This window comes from Tripterygium wilfordii, chromosome 17 (assembly GCF_013401445.1).
Source record: "Tripterygium wilfordii isolate XIE 37 chromosome 17, ASM1340144v1, whole genome shotgun sequence".
NCBI lineage: Eukaryota > Viridiplantae > Streptophyta > Magnoliopsida > Celastrales > Celastraceae > Tripterygium > Tripterygium wilfordii.
The window spans coordinates 1,193,508-1,217,328 of record NC_052248.1 but is presented as its reverse complement, the minus strand read 5'-3'; the positions used below and the strand labels follow the sequence as shown (position 1 = coordinate 1,217,328).

The window sequence follows — 23,821 nt, the reverse complement described above, 5'->3', positions numbered from 1 at the left end:
CTTGATCGTCAACATATAAAAGAACTTTTTTTAAAAATATATATATATAATAGAAAAGAACACTGGCTTTCCTAGAGGCTTTTTAATTACGAGCATCATTTTACAGATTAATTGATTCGTGTAAAAATCAAGGCACGTTCATTCTTTACCAAGACTGCCAAAATTCAAGCCCTCAGCTACTACAGAATTGAATCCATACCTTCAAGGAGCATCTCTGATCCTGGCAATGGATGCTTTCAATAGCTAGTTTAATGTAAAAATCACTGAGATTCTTCTAGTCAGAGAATCACTCTTTTACCTCTTTTGCTTTTGTTGGGCAGAGAACAAAGCAGCATCAGTTTTCTACACCCTCGACAGATTTTGGGAATCTTATCTTCGTTCGACGGAGACTTCTTTTAGACTCTCAGGAGCAGGTTTCATCGAGGGCAAATCTACAAGCATGCTTGGCGGGGCAAAATACATGTGTAATGACATCATACAAATGATGATGCCCAAGAAGAGCTGAGGCAACAAACAGGTTGTATGGAATAGATTATCAATTATCCTAGTACGCATCTCAGAATATGAATAAGAGAGAAATAATTGAGCTGCATCATTTCTGAGCAGGGATTCTTACTTGCAATGTAGGTTTGAAATTGAAAAGGTATACAGATAGAACCATTGTCAGCAGCATTGCCATTGAGGTGGAGTAAACCTAAAAGAAGCAAATTATCATAATGAAGTCGATAGGTGGTTCACTATTGTTTTGCAATTGTGACACAAAAATTGGTCGTGCAGCCACAACCCTATCATGATTAGAGCCTCATCTTGTGGCACAGCCATGGGTTGAAGATCAGATTCGCTAAACCTCAGTCAAGATACCTCCTGGCAAGATTTGCAAGTCACTTTAAATAGCAAGGGTTTTGTAAAAAATGCAGGATACCAATACCCATTATCTGTGGAAAGAGAGGGTGCCTAGCCCATTGGAACTGACAAAAAACAGAAGAAACGTCTAAAAAACAACAAAAAAACCATGCCTACAGCCCATCAACATCAGATTCTAAATCAAAATAAGGCCTGGAAGCCTAGGCAGACAGACTCTAGTTGCTCGCAGCCAACTTTCTCTGACATCTAAAGTCTTTCAAAATGAAGGGCACTCTTCTTTCTTCAAGAATGCCAATTTGTCGACACAGGGTCGAGAAACTATGAATGTCACTCCATAGGAAAGATAGAAGATTACCTTTACAATAATGTCAGCATACTTCATCAACCACGAAACCAGTAAGCCAGTAGATCCGAGATTCAGAACTACCAACCAAGTTGTAATGCTATATCCACCGAAAACGCGTTGCCACCACAGTCCCTTCTCAAATCCACCACTGAAGTCATCCAGAGAAAGCCGTGCCATATTAAACAAAACACCAAACCTGAAAAGGATTTGAAACCGCCAAAATTTCACCACTATTGTGGATAATGAAAAGTTTTAGAAACTATGATGGTATACAATAACCACACATGAAATTATCATAACAAGAGAGCATGAGGAAGGTCTAACATCATCTTCTAAAAGAAAAGGATAAAAATAGTGATTGTGGCTACTGATAATCATCATCATCCAACCATTTATCCCAAACAATGTTGGGGCTGCCACTAATAATGTAAAACAATATTATATAACTATGGTACCTGGATAAGCAACTAGTAAGTGGAGAAAGATACCTACGTATACAATTGTACGTTCTGCCAGCACAAGCTGTCATTATTCTTCTTCAACAGAAACTCAGTGTAAACACCTGCTAATGCTGATAGACAAGCTGATAGGACACCCAACATATATCCTTGTATTGGTGCAGCGAACTTAGACTCACATGAAGCTTCTCCACAACCTTTAACCTGGAATGTTTGTGGACAAGATTACGTCTAACTAAGAAAAAGCCCAATAATGAGAGTCCATGTGGAAAGTGCACAACTCTGGTCATTCTTAAATTAATCCCGACTTCCAGAATGCAGCCATTAAGGAACTGCTATAAATCAAAACTAACATACTTGCATAATTGTCAACATAACTGCTGACCTTTTTGAGTTTATTGAGGTGGAGAACGCCGGCAAGTATCTCATACATTTTACAATTGAAAGCAAAAAACCCTACCATTTTTCCCTTTTGTTTTGTCAATACCTCATTTTTCCTTTTAAGCTAGAACAAGGGGGAGAGAGGGAGAGGAGGGGGAGGGCATATGGTTTGACTTTGGGGGGGGGGGGGGATGAAAGATGAAAATACTGCTACTGTGATCAAGGCTATAAGTCAACACAAACACCTTCTTAAAATGACTTATTCAATACTCCATAACTTACCCTGATTTAAGTATTATACCAAGTTAGAATCAAAATTGGTTCTTAAAAAACATTAAGTCCCAAAAATCAAAATATAAATTAAATGTGGAATATGTAACTAGAATACTTGAAGAAAAATGAAAATTGGATGAGAATGCTACATGAAAAGCAGCTTTAAAAACAGAGAATAGTTTCTAATTATCACCTGGCTTGTGGTTGTTCCAACAGCTAACAAAACAATTGCCATCCACTGTAAATTAGACAGTTTCCTCTTCAGGAAAACCCTAAAAAGTGAAAAGACAAAAAAAAATGGATAACATCTACCACAAATAAATTGAAGTCTGAAGATGATCTTTTATTGCAAATTTCACATATGATAAACTATTGTACATACTGAGAGATCAAAATATTTTATCATGGCAAACAGTACAAAAAAAGCCAAATAGGCAATCCATGTTATTTAATTTAATAAGGGCGAAGTACGAACCTGAATAAAATGCCCGTGGTTACAATCTTCAGATTACCCATTATTTGGTATGTTGATGGATCCACGTAAGTCAAAGTAGCAAACTGAACATTGTTATGGATCAGATATATAATCGAAGGGATAGGATATAGCCGCACACTCTTCCAATCTGTAGTCATCCTTGTAGAAGATGATACTTTGCACTCTCTCCAAAGAAGTAAACCAGAGACCAATAGCTGCAGGTTACACAAACAGCACACAAGAAATTTCAATAGTCAGAACAAAAAGGCACAAAAAGTTCCAACAGAATCATCAGCCAGTTCTTTGTTCAAGTAGAAATGGTTCAAGCAGGACAAAGGACTTTTCATAAAGCTGATATACAATCAAATTAAACAAAAAATAGAAGCAAAGGTACCTTGAAAGCTTCAGCAAGAAATGGAACAGTTGCATAGTCATACAAGTACCGTCCATTACTTTGAGATAGGGTCGTCAAAATCCCCTGTTATGAAATCAAGAGAACAGGCAGAAGAGGACAGATCAAAAGCTTTTCATAACAACAATTACAGAAATCAACAATGCCAAAAGAAAACCAACACCAAATACCTCTTCTTCTAATTAGCTCGAATATACTACACATAGAGGAGTAACAACCAAATCGAATCGTCCAAATCAAGGCGTAATTGATCATATACATCTCACGTGTATTGCTTGACATCATATACTTAGGGCAATTATGAATTATCACAGCTCGAAACTTAACAACAGCACCGAGTACACATCAATATTAAGCAATGGAGAAGTATTATGACGATAGCGCGAGAGAGATCTGTGGTGCAGATCCAAGCTTCAGAGATAGGGTTTCAGAGATGAACTTACTGACCTGTGAGCTCGTCAGAACAGTGAGTAGAGCGGCGACGAAGTACCACTGCATCGTGTTCTACTTCTTCTACCTTAGTACCTGACTTCCTTGCATTTCATTCTTCACTCACTGTGTGTGCAGCTTTTCATGCTTTGCTTGCTGAGAATTTCGGAAGGAACAAATACATACAATCGAACTTCCGCGGAGATCTCAATGGACACGGGCACACGGCCAGCCGGCAAGCCCAACACGGCCCGTTTGTCAAAAGAGGAATACTTTCAGTTTGTGGCAAAATTACCATTTTGTCCGCATAATAATATTGGCGGTAGGTTAAGGTTGGTTTTTTTATCATGAAAACAACCAATTAGTCGATCGATTATCGACGATCATTCAATTCTTTATAATTTTTGTTGAAGATAATTGATCAATTGATTGATTTGACAGTCAATTTGATTTCTATAACTTTTTTAACACTCCTACCATATATTATGGAGTGATCTTTGTAATTCCCAAAAGATTTTGCTTTTATATAACACATTGATAGAAATAACACCAACACATTGGACTACGATATCATGAAGGGATTCGAGGGCTCTACAGTTCCGCTAAATTTCAAGCGGAATTGTAGAGCCCTCGAATATTGGCATACTGTAATATCTATTCTAAGTAAGAAAATAGAGCTCCCACACTATACTTCAGCTGAACAACTTCGTACTCTTTTTTTTTCTTCCTTATGGAGTTACATAACACAATATGAGTGGCCTTTTCCTAATCACATAATTTCCTAGGCAAGGAATCTCTCAATCTATAACACTTTTCTCTGAAATTTCTCCCAGTACATTGGATCCATGGCACTTAAGCTTGTTTGATGGCAACAACTTAACTGAAGATGGGCGCAAGTAAATCAAACGAACCTCTTGAGAGTGACAATGATTCACCAGCACTTGGTCTTGCTCACTTTGCAGCGTGCAACTGTCCATTATTATCTTAGTCATTCTCTCATTAGTACAACCAACCATTCACAGGCCGCCGGCTGGGTATGTCAGGGATCTGGCATTCAATTTTTGACACTCAAACCGACTGAAGCACAAGGAGCCACCAGAAGCAACCAGCAGCCTTGTCAGTGTTCTGTTCTCTTGGCACAAAGCTAACATTTTCCAGAAGAGGGTCTCTGAATCTGATACCCTCACGGCCTCAACTTTCAATGTGGTGTTGACAAAAAATTCATAAAATCCTGATCTTGGTAGAATCTTTGTGCAGAATGCAGATACCTCCATGAGAAATTCAAATACTTGTGACCCCTTTATTTTCAGCATTTTTACCGCATTCTGACAATAACGTGGTGGTTCTTGAGCCAAAAACTCTTGAGAAAGACAAGTAACCAACATCCTCCTGACCACTTGGCGTTGCCTGTTCCTTTGTGTTGAATCACCAATGAACTTCCACTCTCGGATCCTCCAGCTCGCTGATATAGATGCTGCCACCAACTCTGCCTAGTGTCTTAAGTCAGCAGTCTTTCCCCATTGTCTGATGTAGCAACCATGTCACCAGTATCATCCATACACGGTTTATAATTCATTGGGTAATCAGCACCATCTCCTAGCAATAACTGAAAATCGATTAATAGCTCATCAACCACAGGGCCCCAGAGAGTAGGATCCTCAACTAACCCCCGGGGCGGACCCCAACCGAAAGGCGCTAGATGGACTAACGGCAAGCAAGATAAAGAAAGCGGCTGGCCCCATGTGTAAAGCCTTGATTTGTATAATCACAAGGTCATTGTAAGAAAACCTATGTACATCAAATTCAATCTGATTTAAACAGCTAACAATTCAATATCATGCGACTGTACTTGAAGTTCTACAGAACTACAACCCTTGTCCTTGACAAGTCCCCTCTCTTTCATCAATTCCCTCACATTTGTAACATCATCCCATCTTCCCATCTCTGCATACAAATTAGAGAGCAAAACATAATAAGCACCATTCTGAGGTTCCAACTGCACAAGATTTTTAGCTGCAATCTCACCCAATTCCAGATTCCCGTGATGTCTGCAACCGGCCAGCAATGAGCCCCACATAGATTTTGTAGGCTCAAAGGGCATTTCTCTAATATAGTAGAAAGCATCGCTAAGACAACCAGCGCGTGACAACAGGTCAATCATACATGCATAATGCTTGACATTAGGTAAAAGTCCATACTTCCCTTCAAACAATGAAAGCAATATCTGTCGACCTTTATCAATCAACCCTGAGTGACTACAAGCATTAAGCACCGCAACCAAAGTCACATCGTCAACCTTGAACCCTTCTTGCACCATTCTATTAAACCACCAAACTGCAGTCTCTCCACTTTTAGTAAGACCTAGCACCTTAACCAGTGCATTCCAGGTAAAAGTATTCTTCTCCGTCATGCTTCGGAAAACATTCAAGCTCTCTTCAACTCTTCCACATTTCCCATACATATCAATCAAAGAAGTTCCCAAAATCACATCCAACTCCCACCCCTTACTCCTTACATAATCATGTATCCAGACCCCCATATCAATGGCCCCAATATTCCCACATGCAGCTAATGCGTTAACCATTGTTACATGATTAGGCTCTATTCCTGCATATTTCATCTGCTCAAATGCAATCAAAGCATCACCATATTTCCTAGAACGTCCAAAGCCCATAATCAAAACGGTCCACGACACAACATCCCTCAGGGGCATTTCGTCAAACACTTGCTGACACAGTCGCATACGGCCACATGACGCGTAAACATTCAACAACGCGTTCTGGACATAAATATCATTCAAATGACCGAATTTCACGACATGGGTATGCACACATTGGCCTTGTTTGAATTCCTTGAAGTCAGACAACGACTTGAGAAGGAAAGGGAAGGTGTACTTATTGGGGAAGACGGAGTTCCTATGCATAAGGACGTATATGTAGTTGGGAACATAAGGGGTTTGGGCATGAGAAAAGGCTCTGATGAGGGTGTTGTAAATGAAGACATGGAGTTTAGGGAGTTGGGTGAAGAGGAAGAGAGCAGAGTGCAATTGGTCCAGAGAATGAGAATGGCATGCAGTAATGAAATGGTGGGCAACGTTGGAGTTTGAGTGGAGGTTTTGGAGAATCAGCTGGGCTTGAATTTGGTGGATGTGCGTTTGTGAAGTGCACTTGTTCGAGAAATGGATGATTTGGTTGGCAATGCTACTAAGCTCTGCATGAGTTCTCATTGGGAGATCAAGCCAGTTTAATTTTGCATTCGAAACTGGCAAAACCCAGCGCAAAAATAAGAAATATTGCATTCGGAAATGGCAAAACGCAGCGTAAAAATAAACGAACATTTTCTGCGCATCCGGGGAATCGAACCCCGGTCAGTACCGTGGGAGGGTACTATGATACCACTACACTAGATGCGCTCGCTGGCGACTGGTTGACAATAGGTAAAATTTGTATGATGATTTAGTACAATGCATGGTTAGTCTTCGAAGTTGAAAGCAGCGAAAGTGCGAAGCCACACTGAGACAGAGACGCAGTAGTTTGGGGGGGGGTGGGGGGGGGGGGGGGGGAGAAAATGAGAATTGTAGGGCTAACAGGAGGAATCTCGTCGGGGAAGAGTACGGTATCCAATATCTTCAAGGCGCATGGCGTCCCCGTTGTCGATGCTGATGGCATTGCTCGTGTATGGCTTCTTCTTACTTTTGCTGACATATACTGCACATTGTTATGTAATCACTGCTGCTGTTGTTGAAGTTTTCGATCAGAAACGTTAAACGTCAATTTCGGGGTTTGATTGTGATCAGATGGTTTTAAGTTAATTGAAATTCGATATGACCGAAAATTGGCTTAAATCAGATTATAGCTTCAGTCATCATGAGCGATAGAAGTATAACAAAAAATTATAGAAGTCATTATTTTTCTTATATTATTTTAGCAATTTTACACGATATTCAATCATAATTTGTGGCATTTTCCTGTTAGTGCTCCAAACTGGTGTTGAACATTTGGTATCCTTTGCATCTTTGATTAATTGGTACGTATGCCTTCAAGCCATAGAGGCCATTGGAGGACAATGCAGTTCCTGGGGCAGAAGGCACTTTGGAAGAGTAATGAAAAAATTTCCGATTTAGCTTTTTTGGGTTAGTGGAATAATAGGGTTTTTTTTTTGTTTTCTGTTTCTCCTCTCCTTCGTTATTTGTAATCTCTGATCAAGTTTGAAGGGTTGCTTGCTGATGGAATTTCCGTTCATTAATTATCTCAAGTTTTCTCACCCATTGCATCTGCTTTATTCATGTTGATGAGCTTCTTCTTTTTTGTGAGAGTTGGTGTGGATGAGATTAGGCGCGGCCATATGGGTCCGTATCTCTTTGCTTGTAATTCTCAAAAAATCTTCGAGAAAGAGTTGGCAATTGTATACCTTTATGATAGTGATGCTAATGCATCTTCATTATGGCCATACTTTTATGTTGCTTAGCAATTGTGCTGTAATTTATTTGCAATATATTCTGCCCTTTGCAGGATGTGCTGAAGAAAGGCACTGGTGGATGGAAAAAGGTTGTTGAAGCTTTTGGGGAGGACATTTTACTGCCTAATGGAGAAGTAGATAGGCCAAAACTGGGCCAAATAGTGTTCTATGATCCAGAATCGCCAGCTTCTCAATAGGTATAGCATAATCCTGATGGTTTACCATTTACCAATGACAATTATTCAGTTCTAAAATCTGTTTTTTTTAATCATATTTCAGGCTTTTGGCTCCTTATATATCTGCAGGTATCTATTGGGAGATCCTGAAATTGTGCATGAAGGGGTGTAAGGTAATCATTATTGATATTCCTCTGTTGTTTAAGGCCAAGATGGATAAGTGGACAAATCCCATTATTGTTGTATGGGTTAACCCTGAAACGCAGCTCTGTCGGCTCATGAGAAGAGATGGGACGAATGAGGAGGATGCTAGAAATAGGATAAATGCTCAAATGGAACTGGACTAAAAAGGTCTAAGGCTGACATTGTGATAGATAATACTGGCTCACTTGAGGACTTGACTGAGCAATTTCAAAAGGCATTATATCAGGTTACGAGGCCCCTGACATGTAACAAGTTCCTGCTTTCCAGACAAGGAGCCTTTTCGGCCTTTGTTTCTATCATTGTAATTGTATTTGGTGGCAGCATAATTTATAATTGGTTATATCTATGGTGACCATTATAAACTTTGATGCTTATGACTGTCAAGAGTATTTAATCTAGACCAATTTGTGATGATTACGTGTGTATTTTTACTTTTTCTTTTGAGTTGGTTGATGGTCAACAACGATTATTATTTTCCTAGCCATATTTACAAAGAATGACTTTTGAATTTTAAGCAGAAACTTGCTAAGAATTTCTGTGAAGTTCCTTGATTATGTTCTACAATTGGGTTGTGTGTGTGTGTGTGTGTGGGTGTGGCATTATGAAGCAGGGATGCCTTTACGCTGTGTAAGTTAGTAAAAGTTTGTTTGGAAGATAGAGGGATACTTGATTGGAGCGTAATTACATAGATCATGCACTAGGAAATTTTCCAAATGGAAATCTGTTCGAGCGTGAAAGTACCGGTTGTGAAGCAAAAGCTTTGAAACAGAAGTTTTATTGCCAATGCCAGGAAATTAACTGTGGTTTTGGTAATTTGGTTAACTTTTAAGTCTTGAGTATTGCAGTGCTCCCTTGTCTCATCAGAGGCGGGATGCATTTGACAGATTGTTGAGGGCGTCTTTGGCACATTCTGGAATTGGTCGCGCGAAAAGCTCATCAATGAAGAAATTTGTTCATACTAAACATTACTTTTATGACACATTCTCTGATTTATCTTTCTTGTTCTTTTTCAGTTAAGTAGCCTCTTTTAATCCATTAGGTACTTGAAGTATGATGTTACATAAGTTATTCTTGACTTGTTATTTCTTTTTGTGCTGGTGATCATCAGAGACAATCATGCACTGCTAACCCTCATTAATTTGAAATGTTTGTCCATAGTCTTGACTTTTCAGTTTTCAGCCTCAGTTGCTGGCAGCTGCTTCCATTGGTCAAAGCAAAGATGAACTTCAGCATCAACATTGTTATTAGTACTCACACCAATCAATATAGATTGGATTTACTTGGATCAAGCCAAGTCCACTTCAACTAGGTACTGTACCACATTAGGTTTGTTCTACCCATCAGATTCTATTGGTTTTTTATTAGATTTGGATGAGGCACTGGTATTTTTGAATGTTATCAAATATATTTTCCATTTTGGATTTCTTATTGAGAAAATAAAGCAAGAACTGTTGTGAGTGCCAAGTGTAGTCACAAGCCACTATATCCTAAAAGCCCCAATAAACAATTGGCTTATATAAAGATGGAGATAAGTGATAACGGCTTTATATACTCGTTTGTTGTTTTAAAAACATTTTTGGAAGTGGTGTACTACTGATTATAGATCTTCTTCATTCTTGAAACAACTGGAAAATTATAAAGTTGCACAATTGATTAGTGATACAGATTGTTTGTCATCATCCTTCGGAATACATCATGCTTTTTGCTTAAGGTTTTTTTCTGTAGAGCATAGCCAGTTAGCCAATAGATGATGTTTCCTTTTTCAAGGAACTTTTCTCCTTAATTAAAGTCGGAAAGTATCAGTACCTGCATGTTGATAATTTATATTTTTGCTCGTTACATCATCGTTCTCTGAGCTTTTCATGTTGATAAACTGTTATATCTTTTTACCATTGATTTATGACCAGATGTTTTTGTAGCTAAGGAGACAGGAATATGAAGCTCACTCATCTGAAGTCATAATATCGAGGTTTGTCTTAGTCTCGTAGACCATAGTCATCATACCTTGCATTCTGTAGCATAGCATAAATCTCCTTCATAAGATGGCCAACTTTATATGGTAGGATAACGTCGAGTTTTTTATCGGATGCTAGCTCAGTGGCATATTGTTACAAATGAACCTTTGATTTCTCAGTTGTTCCAGCAGTGAGTCAATAAACAGTATAAATTGTTGTAGTCACAGAGTTTGTAGAACTGCCAAAATTTTGTCTGCAATGCAGACCTTTTGCTTTCTCCTAGTTGATTTAAATTAATGATTTTGTTATCAGGATGGACAGCCAACTTGATGATTGGTTGGCTTTAATAGCATCAGGTATTATTGATGTAGTTGTTAAACTACTAACGTAGATTTTAACTAGGATTGAATGAAACCAGAAACCCTAACCCCCAAATCAGCCCCAATTCAAGAAACCCTATGGCTAAAATTCCCAATTCCTACGTCTGAAATTGGAACAGATTCTTGAACTTCTGAATTGAAAATAAACACCTTGAATCTCTTGGGTAGGGTCTGATAAACTCACATTCCCCTCCCAACCTCTCACCGAGTGTGTATCACTCTCTCACTAAACTTCTAAGGAATCTCTCATATTGTATATTTGCATAAAAGTCTCTTCTTTTATTTCTGAGGCATATCGTGTATTTATGCTGGCATGAATATAGAAGATTTTATATGTTTATGACAAATGGGTTACATATGAGATTGCAAAAAGATTTACCTGTACCCATTAATCATTCTGAAGGAATAGACGCAACAAATCCTTAAATTGAAAACCCTATCATATAATGAATTTCAGTCGACTGCTTATTTCTGATTTCTCAAATGCACAGGAAGAAGTTACTTGGTTCAAAAAGATTATACTAGAATTCGAACAGCGGTAGTTCCATGAACAATTTTTTTTTATTACCCTCAGTGTCTAGATGTAAATAATGGGGACTTGATTAGTTCATGGGATAGATTTTAGAATCTTCTTGGCTGCAGACAGTATTGTGTAACTTAAAAATAACTTGGTGCGGTTGGAACCAAATGAGAAACCAATTATCTTAGAAAAAGCATGTGTACTAGAAAGTGAACAAAAGTCTTTGAAAAAATGTCGTCATCTAAGGACAGACTGCTTGTAGTGAAAGTTGATGCTGAAATAGACAATTCTCAAACAACTTCCTCCCTAAGGTTGAAAACTTTAATTGGCTACCCACTTTGGAGGTTATGGCAGAACAGCAGAGTGAAGTGAAATTGCCATGGTCTGCTGTGACTTATGACTCTGGGCCTCTGGCGTACGTGTGATAACATGGTGCAGAATTTCTATTAGTGGACTTGTTAGTCCCCAACCCTCATGATTGGGTTTTGACTTGAAATTGTAGGTTGTACATAAGCATGTAACTTTCTGGCACTTATTTCAGTTCTGTAATTTTTTTCATCCGTAGATTCCAAAACCATATGATTGCCGGGTAGTAATATTTATATTTCCTCTTTAGAATTTGATTATTATGGTTGTGATTCTGACTCTTATCTCAAAGCCCTATTAATTAAGTTAAACATCTAATAACCATGAGGGAACTATACCAGCGAAGACCCCACAGGTGCAGTTGACGACCTCTCACCATCTTCACCTGCTCAAATCCAACCCCTTCCCCAGCAAAGCTTGCCTAATATTATATTTGTTCAGTTTTATTACGTTATTTTGCTGATGTGTCTTGACTCATGATAGCTGTACTTGAAGAGGAAGGAGGTGACGTGGCACCCATATCAATTGCTTTCTTTGTAGCTTTTTCCTCCACTTCTATTTTCTAGTTCCTGTTAATTTAATTTCACTCCATTTTTCCTTCATAAACCTTTTACCTTTGCCACACCCTCTGAACTCCCATTTCTTCATTTGACATAACACCTCTCTCTCCCTCTCCCTCCCTCTCCCTCTCTCCCTCCCTCTCTCTCTCTCTCTCTCTCTCTCCCTCATGGCATCAGAATCAGCAGAAGACGATCCAGGGCACGGGGAACTGAAATACCAGGTAAATGTTCACATCCTAAAGAGATACTTTGTTTCCTCATAGGCTTGTTTTTGCATATCCAACTAACTTGATCATCTCTACTACTTGACAGACATGGGTCTTGAAAGTTTCAATACACTGTGAAGGGTGCAAGAAGAAAGTCAAGAAAGTTCTTCAAGGCATAGATGGTATATACTCTAGTTTTCTCTCTATGACGTCTAAATTAAATTGTTCAATTCTCAAATTATAGTTTGATCAGTTCTCTTCATTTTCCAGGTGTTTATACGACGGTGATAGACTCCCAGCAACACAAGGTTACAGTTACTGGCAACGTTGACGCAGAGACGCTAATCAAGAAGTTGTTGAAGTCAAAAAAGCATGCTGAGCTTTGGCCGGAGTCGAAGTCTGAAGAGAAGAAATCTGGAAAATCCAAGAATAAGAATGAGAAGAATAACAATGGGAATCAAAAGGACCCAAAAGATGTCCAAGAAAAAGGTGATGTTGATGTGGTAAAGCCAGAAAATGCTGCGAAAAAAGACATGGATCAACCGCCACAGGAGCCAGACAAAGAATTTGATGATAAGGAGAAAGCGGGTGGAGGAAGTACTGGTGGTGGAGGTAAAAAGAAGAAAAAGAAAGGGAAAAAGGGCAATTCAAATAACGACGGTGGTGGTGGTGGTGGCAACCCTGGCGATGCTCCTCATCCTACTCCTACTCCTGCAGGTAATGGATCTTCTGTGCCGACTCTAGACCCGGCTCCACCAAAGCCTTCAACGAATCATGGCCCTCCACCTCAGCACGTATACCCGTATCCACCTGTATACTATGCACCTGAACCGTACGAAGTACTAAGTTATAGTAATGTATATCCTAGCAGTAGCGCATCCTACTATGCCCCTCCCATGCATGCTTATTCAAACTCTTACCGTCCGAGCCAGAGGTATCTTCCACCGTCTGATCCAATCCATGATTTCAGTGATGAGGATGCTAGGGGATGCTTCATCATGTGACAACTTTGTGCGCGTATATGCATGAAAATTTTGTGTTATATTATTATGGTGGAATGTAATAAAGATGGAATGTAAAGGGCGTTTCTTCTTTATTTAGCTTAATTTACCAGTTTGTGCTTGCTTTTGGGGGTGATAGGCTACTAATGTTGGGCAATTCATAGGTCATTAAATCTGCCCTTTTGAGTAGCTTATGTGTAAAGAAGACTTTGTTTGTCTGTCTCCTCAAATTATATCATGTAAAGTAAGTTCTGAGCAATAACAGCATAAATTTTCATGGAGGATTGTGTTTTTTCTTTGGGAAATTAAATTAGTTCAATGATTAAAGTTACTTTGTAGCACCCGGCCCACAAGCTTTTATAGTGTCAAATTTGACGGTATTAGACGAGCTATCGAGTTGCAATGGGATTAGATTTCTTGTCCCTCATTGCCAAGAGGAAGATGTAAAATACTGTCAAACTTTCAAACTAATAATAAATATTTTTCATGGGTTCAAACTAGTTGAAGCTGGTGCTAGGCTTACGAAGACAGAGTCATGCGGCTCAGTATGGACTGATTATTCAAAATGAACAAAGTATCACTAGCGCATAGAGACGGATTGTTGCATATTTCTTTTAGAAAGCAATTACTTTAATTGATTCAAACAGCTTTCTCTTTCAATGAGAGATCTTGAAGCACCCACTTTGGATAGAAAGCTAGTATGTGTGGAGTGTGGTGGCTGTAAGTTGTTTTTGAATGCTTTGGGACCAACAAGCAGTCCTTTTCTAATAGTACTCAATATGATTGTTGAATTTCTGGTTTTCAAGGAGTGTTGTTGTGACACCAAAGATGATGATAGATTTGAATCAATACTTCGGATTTCTTGGATTTTTTTTTCTTTTTTAAGTAAATTACAAATCTCTAATCTTAATTTCCATCCATTAGCCTTTTTGATTGATTAATTAACTTTATTTTGATTGACTGCTGCCAAAAACTTTATTCAACTTTTTCTTTTACCCTACTTTTGTCTCTGCTAGCAAATCCCCATAAATGGTAGTGCCTTCAAAGCCTAATTAATAAACAGACAAAAAAATGATTATGATAATTAGCATTAATTAACCTTATGTTTGGCAGACTGGGTGCTATCATATAGCTTCGTATCGGCTAAGTTCACGAGTTGGAGATAAACATACTCGAATCGCTGAATCTGCCATAGGATAAACAGATAAACAACCACCTCCCAGGCTCCCAACTAATTTTATTAATTAATTTGGTTATGTTATGGTGGGTGTCTTAAAACGTGTTCAAGTACGAGAAAGATTTCCTGAGATATTTTGATGTGAAAGTAAGATGAATGGGGACGAAAAAAAAAGTATGAATGGGGACGATATATGTTGGAGTGTTCGTGATAAATAAAAAAGGAGATTGAAAGGAGAATCTCAAGTCCAAAAGTGAATTGTGTCTGATCATATAATTGAGTTTGTGACCTACCAACCAAAAATCTTTAGGTTATAGCTAGGAGACATCTATATATTCGGCATGTTTGTAAGTTTGGCGATGTTTCTAGTGTTGTCCTAGCAGGTTAGCATTTGATATCCCACATCACTTGGATAATCTTATCCAAGTGATTGTGGGTTTATAAGAAACCAAGTCCCTACCATTCAATGAGCTCTTTTTTTGGACCTAAGTATCATTAAGTGAGATGACCTATGAAGAATAAAGTCGTGTGGACATGATATATGTATGGGAATCGGTAAACTCAAAACGGACAATATCGTCGATGTGAATATGGCTGAGATTTTAAACATGGTATGAGATTTTCAACATGGTATTGGAACATCTATTTGTCCACTTGTTTGATGTAAGTAGGGATGGGATCTACCAATCAATTTGTTGGGTATAGGCCTTTTCCTGGGCCTAAGTGCCATTAAGTGACGAATATAGTATCGAATCCACTTGTTAGGTATACTTGATGTAAGTAGGGTTGAGATTTTCAACATGGTATCGAAGTATCTACTTGTCCACTCATGAGACCTTTTCCTGGACCTAAGTACTATTAAGTGAGATGGCTTGAGAGGTATTTTTCTGAGCTTAAGATGAGATGGGCTAGGTGCGGAAGTTAAGATTGTTGGATAGATATTTTATATCGCTTGGATAACTAAAGTGATGTGGGTTTATAAAAAAACCTAAGTTCCTACCACTCAACGTACGCTGAACTACGAACTAGCTGCTCACTTAATCTTTCATATATAACAGTAAGTGAGCTTGTCCTACGGCGGTGGTGACCACCGCAAGTGGTTGCCCAGTCCCTCTAGGCTCTAGTCTCTACACGACAAATCCGATAACGGATCTCGACCGGGGAGCACATAATTTGATCCGGCCCAGGAACCTAACTGGGTTGGGTTTTAACGATGGGCTCATTTTCCTTGGGTTTCTGAGAGGCCAACTTTAGTGATATGATGGACTTCTATTTTCAGCCCATCATCCTCTTGGACTGTAATCCCTTGTTCTGACCCAATCTATTACCTTCAGGCCTATAATTTAGGCCCAGGCCCAGAATGGGAGAGCGTGATGTGGTGATTTCATGATTTATAACCATTAGACAATGCAAGGGACGTTTCTTTAGAATCCATAAAATGGATTGAACACCTTTTCTTTTCTTTTTTTATAATAATATTTCAGACTCAGCATGTGGAGGCAGGTGTTGGTATGGCTGTCCATAAAAATTGTGTCAAACAGAACCGTTCGTCAAATCAATCGTTTGGTCAGTTATTGTCAAATGTATATTAGAGAGGACCGATCAAAAAATCGACCAAACCGTCAATAACCGATAGAATGGTCGGTTAAATTTATGTCAAAAAATCGATCAAAACCAACCCTGGACAGGTGTTGGTCTAGTGGTAACAATCACACATTAAGCATGGATTTTTCATTAGTTGGCATGCGTAGTATGTGAGCTAGCTAGTACGCAGGCTCGATGATGAGTTTACCCAATACCTAACACAAAAATAATGAACACGAATCCCACCGTGCACCAACAAAAAAAGTGCGGGGGATTTGTGGGTAAGTGAACTCGAAATGGATTTAAAGTAATAGAATCTTGGTTTAAACATAAGAAACAAGATATGACGGTTCCTCAAGTCCTGATATTCCGATCATCAACCATGAACACGTTTCAGTGTTTGGAATCTGAGAAAAGTGAATTCCAATCTGATTGACACCTTCTTTTTGGTTCGAATTCGATACGAGAATTGTGTTCCAAATTCCTAGCATTTGTTATAGAATATTATTTTCTTCGAATGCTACTTGTTTCACAAAGAAGCATCTTCTTAGTCCACTGGAAATTTCACACTAAACATTCTTTCAAGTCCCAAAAGTTGGACTTTGGTGCATGAAATTACCTTGAAATTTATGCTGCTATAATTGTTTGAAAAAAAGAAAGAAAAACAAAGACTAGAAAAGAAGTCATGCATACATGGATATAATATTTTTGTAATCACGCGTTGAGTTTTAACGTAACTTATATTGTCGTCATGTGGGAAATTTATATGCGTGCGGGTTTGATTAGAATCATATCAAATGTTCAAATGACAAATTCGTATGATATCGTTCTCGGTTAAAAAAACAAAAATGCATATCTATATATATATATATATCTATATATATCTATATATATATATAAGTTGAGGATAATATAACAATATATATTCTCCAATTGATAGCCTATTAGAATATAAATATATCAACTTTCACTCCCATTTTAAAAGCAGAGAGAAATATCATGGAAATCATCAAACAACCAATCAATTATTTATCTGATCTGTAACCCACTTTCACAAGCAATCCATCGCAATCAAGGGACCCCATTAATATAACCCCTAAGACCTAACAATTTTCTCCATAAATACTCTCACAAACCCCCCTCTGTTGTTCTACTAAGATTTTCAAGTGCTGGGCTAGCAGTCTCTACTTATTTCTGATCACCAATCTTACATATATACATATATACACACACATATATATAGGTGAGGCATGAAGACTCAGACCCACTTCAAGGATGGCTCAGTTGCTCATGATCATTCAAAGAGAACAATCAGAGAGAAGCTGAAGGATGCTTATGAGGCTGCTGTGGCCTCCAACGGCCCTGTTCAAGCTGGACGTAGAAAGACTCGTCGTGAAGAAGACCCAATTAGGATTATGATGTTCTTGAGCTCATGGAGCCACACTTGAACTTACACAAATTCTTTCTTAAATTAATTAGTGTTTGAGCAGATGGGTCTGGTGAGAAACATGAATTCATTCATCAATTAATATGAATTTGTGTCGCCATAGATCTGAAAATATGGTTGAGAAAAAGCTTCAAACGTGTAGAAAGAGTCCAGACAAAATTCAATGTTGATGTGATGAGTTTGATGACCGAAAAAAATATATATATATATTTTTGTCTTTTGTTTATGCCATGTTTGTGGTTATCGTTATAGTCTCTTTATTATTTATTATTTTAATTTTAATTTCTAGTGAAAATGACTGTAAAGAGACATCAAGATCAAATTCAATAGGGAAATTGAAAAGAATGCACTTTAAGACAAAACCCATCAACAATAGCCCATTGAGAAATGAAGCTACAACACATGAGGCTTTGGAATCATTGAGCAGAGCCGCAGAGAAGCGGTTCTTACAAAACAACTTGACAACGTGGTAGGTTCAGGGTGGAGGGAGGGGCTGCCCTAGGCTGAAGCCCCAAGTTTTGAGAAAAAAAAATACACTACTATATATATACAGAATTTGAGAGAGATGTCGGTGTTGCTTATGTGTTCATCCGAGGTTGTGTCGAAGACTAAGTTGGTTTCATGGGCTTATGATTGTCTCTTCTTTTGGACTTTAGTTCTTTTATTTATTTGGGTCTGTCTCTTCTTTTTTATTTGCGTCTGTCATAATACTTGGTCTTGTTCTTTCAAGTTTGGCCCATCTAATATTTGTAATGTTTCAAATTCTTGTATTGTTTCTGTCTACATCATGAGAGCGTTGGTTCTCATTCTTGGTTCCTGATATATTGACTCAATGTGAATTGTATTCGGTATAAGATACATGAAATGAAATACATGTTTAAACTTCAAACTCTCTCTTCTTCTTTATTCTGAATATCATTGACATCTCATAAATGGTTTTATTTATTATTAACTTCTCGTAATTGGTCTTTAGCTAGTTTTCATCAATTTTAATATGTATTTATGTCAATATTTTAGATTAGAACAAACATCAAGATGAATGTTAATCCATAATATCATTTCTATTATTGTAAAATAAGACTAAAATTTTTCGGGGGCGCTGCCCTTGAACCCCCGCCAAATTTCCCAAACAAATCAAAATGCAATAGCCCACTCCACTATCATTTCCTGGCTCCACCCCTAGGTAGGTTTCATGCTCTAGGTCACAGAAGAGTTTGGAGGAAGGGATGAGGCGGTTGGTTGTGGAGTTCGTTATCGCACTTGTTGTGGGTTGGGAGCGAGTATATGATATTATGATGAACCTCCCATAGTTTATATGCAACTATTTGTGCCTCTGATGCGAATTCGACTTGATATCGAGGAAGTGACGGGCGTTTGGTTGTGGAGTTCACTATCACACTTGCTAAGGACTGAAAGCGAGTAGATGATATTATGATGAACCTCCCGCACTTTATAAGTAAACTATTCGTGATTCTGATGGAGATGCTACTTGATATCGAGGAGTGTTTAGATAAGTTGGAAATTTCCTTGCGTCACAAAGCTATTTTTTCAGTGGCTTTTGAGCAATTAAAAACATATCTCGCTGCTCTATTCTTTTGGATAATCAACTTTATTTGCTACTTGGTAAATGAGTCACTACCCCAAACCCGCTCCATTGACATGGAGCGGATGTCACGCTAATCCTCTTCTTCTTGGTCTCATATATCATTTTCATCACCGATTGTTTCCAGTTTTGGATATTCTCTGATATTGGATATCGAGGATGATCCTTTGTAGCACACGACGGAGGAGATTACAGGTATGGATGTCGGTGAGAGCAGCACCTACACTACAGCATTGGAGTGTATAGATAGCTTATTGATTTCTACTATTTTCCCGATTGCTCTCGAGCATATACGAACATATTTGGCTTGATCCTTGATCCTTGTGGTATTTTGGCTTAAAATGTTGAACTTGTGGTATATCTCCATAGTTCATTGATTTTCATGGTAATTTGCTTGTTTGTCGACAGGCACGTGCTGCTTCAGCAAGTCTCACATTCATTGAGAAATGCAGTGCATCGATCTTCAGACAATACTATCGTGAGCAAGATGAGATAGTTAACAAATTGCTTGTGCTTTCAGAGGTAATTTATGGATCTCTTTGTAATAGTTGCGATAGGACACAAATATGTTCACTTAATATGGTGTTTTTTTTTTGTTGTGAACAAAAATTTGCAGGATGATAGAAAAATGTTGAGTGAGCCAGCATGCAAAGGCTTTACAGATTGTGTATTATTTCTTCGTCCGCAATGTATATGAGGTTTGTGAATTGCTACTATTGCCTTATTTTCCCTCATAAATCCTATAACAAGGCACATGCTTCTTGCATGATCAATTAAATGCAATCTTAAGACGTTGCGTATATATTATGATGAGATTATGGTTTCCTATAACAGAGGAAAAAAGTAACTGCATTGTTCTTACTAACTGTTTGATGAATCAATCAATCATCAATTTTTATATATAAATCGGAGGCTTAAGAATGTTTCCCCATGAATTGTGGAGAAAAGCAAAGAAAGAGGTAAAAGATTTCCCCTTAATTATGGGAAAATCAATACTATTTCAATGATAATCAATTAAATGTGCATAAATACTATTATGAACAAAAAAAAAAGTGATAAAAAGAGGTAAAATAATGAAAAGTAACGGTTAAGCACCAATTAAATGTGCGTAAATACTATTAGGAACAACAAAAAGTGATAAAAAATGATAAAATAATGAAAAATAACGGCTAAGCAATTGAACAATCATAATCATATAATTAAGATAAGTGTATTACAAAATACTGAAGTGATTTAGAAGCTGTCACATCTGCTTCTGTATGCAAGGTTGTCAAAATCGGGATCTTACATAAGATCGGTGGAAGGCATGTAAAATCAAAAGATTTTATAAAATTTAAAACATAAATGTAAAATAATATAATTACTTATTTCTAAATAAATAATTAACAATATGATATAATATACTATAGGTTATAGGTAATAAAAATTTCAAAAATGTGATTATTATTTATTTATAGACATGTTAATATTTCACAAAATTGTAATTTTTTAAGACCTCCAGAGAACTATGAAAAGCAAGCACAATAATTGTGCAAGATTATGTCATGTTAATATATTAGAACCAATTTTTCAACAAAAACTAGGATTAGAAACATAAGCACATTATTAGTAGACCACAACCCATAAGCACATGACTCCATAAGTCTATTAAGGTTAAGATCGGTAAAATCAGTAAGATCATAAAATCGGTAAGATCGTAAGATAAGATCGATAGATCTTATCAATTTTGGGATTTTACATCGATTCGAATCATTTTGGTTACCTAAGATCGTACGATCTTACGATCAAAATCAGGACTCAAACTCTTTCCACATGTAAAATTGAAGTTGTGTTAAGAAACGCTTTCAATTATCACGTCTTTTCCGCCTCATGTGATCAACCATATGTTACAATTCAATAATATCATGTTATATATAGCAGTGTTATTATCTTGCTACTGAATGTACTCGCATTATAATTAAAATCTTTGTGAAGTGTATTGCACTTCAAATTTGGTCACTTTTAAAAACCTTTTAGTTTTACCTTTTAATCGCGTGAATAAATGGGGACACATATTTTCGCTTTGTTAACGCTACTGAGTACTCAGGTTTAGAATGTGATTCATGATTTGTCCATTTACTACTATGCATAGAATATTGTCCATACACATGTTCTTGGTGACCTTTGCCACTTTGAAGAAAAAAAACAGCGGAAACAAAAATTGCTAAAATCTTAGCATATTTTTTTTTTATGCATCAAATTTCTCACTCCCCCTTAGAAAATTATTTCTTAGCATATTAAGAAAAATGTATTGTAGTTATTTGTTTATATCACAATTATCTCAATTTTTTATAATTCAAGCTCTGTTGTTCATCATAGTAACAAAGTATGAAAAAATTGTCAAAAATCTTTATTTTTCATACTAATTATGTGCCGCGGGTATTCAACTAGTTTTAAATAAAAAATATTGTCTTTATGAAGTTGCCTTTGTCAGTGAAGTAGTTGCAAATATTGGAACCAAGTGTACTCTCATCTTATTTCATAACCTTTGTATTCCATAGGAATGAAGGAAATCTTTGCTAGATCAAATAAAATCCAGAGACTTTCAACCTCTTTGTGGTTACTTGATATTATTCATGAAATTATTTTTAATACCTCTCTTACTGACAGGGCTAGGAAATGTCATTGCAAACATGAAATTATTTTTAATACCTCTCTTACTGACAGGGCTGGGAAATGTCTTTGCAAACTGCTTTTTAGTCAAGTTTGTTTTTTTTTTTTTTGGAAAAGTGATAAATAGTTACGTGGAATTCTCATTTGTAACTTGTGAACAAGTGATCATATTTTCGTATAGAAATCTGCCTACTAAACTTGAGAAAAAGATTGAACCTGAATAAACATTGCGATTGAAATTGAAAATGTATTCTGTGTCCATTTTCATAGTAACATTGTTTTGATTCGTGAGAAGTCGCTGGGCGGTTCAGCATGCACTTTTGGTTGAATTGGTTCTTGATTTGGCAGAATGATGTCCATGCCTATCCATCCATTCTTCTTCTATGTGATGTAGTTGTTGATTCTGCTCTATTTGATTAGTTATTGAATGCATAGAATTAATATCTATTTGATTAGTTAGGACAGCCTCCAACATAGAAAAGCTCACCCACACTAAACAAAGACAAGAGGGAGGTAGCTGCGCACACACCCAACACAAGGAGGATAGAGGAAGGCAACAGACCACAGATCAGAAAAAAGGGAAACACAACTCAGCACAAGCCGAAACGACAGATGACACACTCATACAGAAGAAAGAGGCAGCTGTCAGCAAAAGAAAGGAAGAGAAACCACCACAGAGAAGGCCACGAAAGAAGAGAGCCACTAAACCGCAAAGAAGAAAGGGAAAGGGACCAACACAAAAGAGAGACACGAAAGAAGGGAGAGAGCCACAAAGACAAAGAAAAGAGACCAGAAATCGCAGAGGCACTCACATACACAAGGAAGCCTGAAAGACAGAAGGGGGAGTTTACACATTCAGAGAAGGGGGACAGAGAGGGAAATATCAAATAAGGGGCAGACTGCAGGGGAAATAGAGGACACGCAGCAGAAACAAGGAGAACACAAACAAAGAACTGCCAGATACAAAAAGAAAGCAAAGGAAGCCAAACCCATTAATTAGCACCACATGCCATTACACATTCAGCATGACAGCACTATATACATTCAGGCTTGGGGTGGGGTGCCTCTTCCCTCTTCAAGTCAATCCCTTTTGTGCTCTCCCCTCTTGCTTAATTTGGTGGGATATAAGTCTTTGACTTAACTTGTGAATGTTCAGAATACATATTAATAGATATATAGTTTACTTGGACAGTACATTCTCATACACCATGAGGTTTTGATCTGATTACTTTACACTGGGTTCCTTGACCTTATTCAAAGATACTCACATTTTAAATGTTAAGAAGTTTGAATATCAAGCCCAGACCAGCCATCCAAAAAAACTCATTATGTGGTTCTAACTCCAAACAATGCACCTGGAGCGCCAGACTCCCATTTTACATGTCCATAACCCAGCTCTAGCATTAGAACAAGTTATTAGAGAGGAGCAAACACATAATATAAGGTAGAAACAACACCCTAAAAAAACTGCCTTGTCTAGAAAACTAGGAGCTGAAGTAAGTTGAGACACATGAGTTTTTAATCTCTAGTGACACCTACAACTGTAAAAATTGATGTACAGCTGATAGAATAACTTTATCTCGATAAATATCCATGACCATGGAGGGGTATATGCACGATACGTTTGCCTCAGAAGTATTGATCCAAAACTACAAAATGATTTCTCCATATAACCAGAGATTATGCAATATCTGCAATCGGTGAGTTATATTGATTCGGCCTTTATAAGTTTAACAGTTCGAATCAACAAACACACCAGCAAGGGAAATATTAATCCATTATGATTTATGAAGTACCATTTAATCCTATTGCCACAAAACTAGTAGCAACTTCACAAGGCCAAGGCTAATAAAAAAATCAATGGAGATGCACAAATAGGCGTCCGCACAAAACA

At 37.5% G+C, this 23,821-nt stretch overlaps 3 protein-coding genes, 1 non-coding gene and 1 pseudogene across 7 annotated transcripts; 2 read left to right on the top strand and 3 right to left on the bottom strand.

Annotated features, from left to right (window-relative positions):
• Nucleotides 1-16: 16 nt before the first annotated feature.
• Nucleotides 17-3,899, bottom strand: LOC119982426 (CMP-sialic acid transporter 1-like). 4 transcript variants are annotated; one of them, XR_005464396.1, is made up of 9 exons: nt 3,657-3,898; nt 3,192-3,275; nt 2,798-3,012; nt 2,516-2,594; nt 1,703-1,872; nt 1,220-1,406; nt 617-694; nt 299-501; nt 17-220 (listed from the first exon to the last, which is right to left on the bottom strand). XR_005464396.1 is itself a non-coding variant. In XM_038825790.1 (8 exons), exons 1-8 carry the CDS (start codon nt 3,705-3,707, stop codon nt 370-372), a joined length of 996 nt encoding a protein of 331 aa, XP_038681718.1. In that variant the 5' UTR covers nt 3,708-3,897; the 3' UTR covers nt 17-369. The 4 variants fall into 4 exon arrangements, 3 of the variants coding, with proteins under 3 accessions (XP_038681718.1, XP_038681719.1, XP_038681721.1); XM_038825790.1 differs by having other exon boundaries at nt 17-501; nt 3,657-3,897; XM_038825791.1 differs by lacking the exons at nt 17-220; nt 299-501; nt 617-694 and adding an exon at nt 701-968 and having other exon boundaries at nt 3,657-3,899.
• A 380-nt stretch (nt 3,900-4,279) lies between these two features.
• LOC119982297 (pentatricopeptide repeat-containing protein At5g66520-like) lies at nt 4,280-7,132 on the bottom strand. The gene has a single exon (XM_038825598.1). It carries the CDS (start codon nt 6,973-6,975, stop codon nt 5,452-5,454), a length of 1,524 nt encoding a protein of 507 aa, XP_038681526.1. The 5' UTR covers nt 6,976-7,132; the 3' UTR covers nt 4,280-5,451.
• Nucleotides 6,980-7,050, bottom strand: TRNAG-CCC. Its single transcript has one exon. It is a non-coding gene; the product is annotated as a tRNA-Gly (tRNA).
• A 56-nt stretch (nt 7,133-7,188) lies between the features above and the next one.
• On the top strand, nt 7,189-8,890 carry LOC119982113 (annotated as a pseudogene).
• Nucleotides 8,891-9,145: 255 nt separating this feature from the next.
• On the top strand, nt 9,146-13,741 carry LOC119982112 (heavy metal-associated isoprenylated plant protein 36-like). Its single transcript, XM_038825318.1, has 4 exons — nt 9,146-9,785; nt 10,384-12,478; nt 12,570-12,645; nt 12,734-13,741. The coding sequence occupies exons 2-4, from the start codon at nt 12,425-12,427 to the stop codon at nt 13,465-13,467; spliced, it is 864 nt and encodes a 287-aa protein (XP_038681246.1). The 5' UTR covers nt 9,146-9,785; nt 10,384-12,424; the 3' UTR covers nt 13,468-13,741.
• The last annotated feature ends 10,080 nt before the right edge of the window (nt 13,742-23,821 follow it).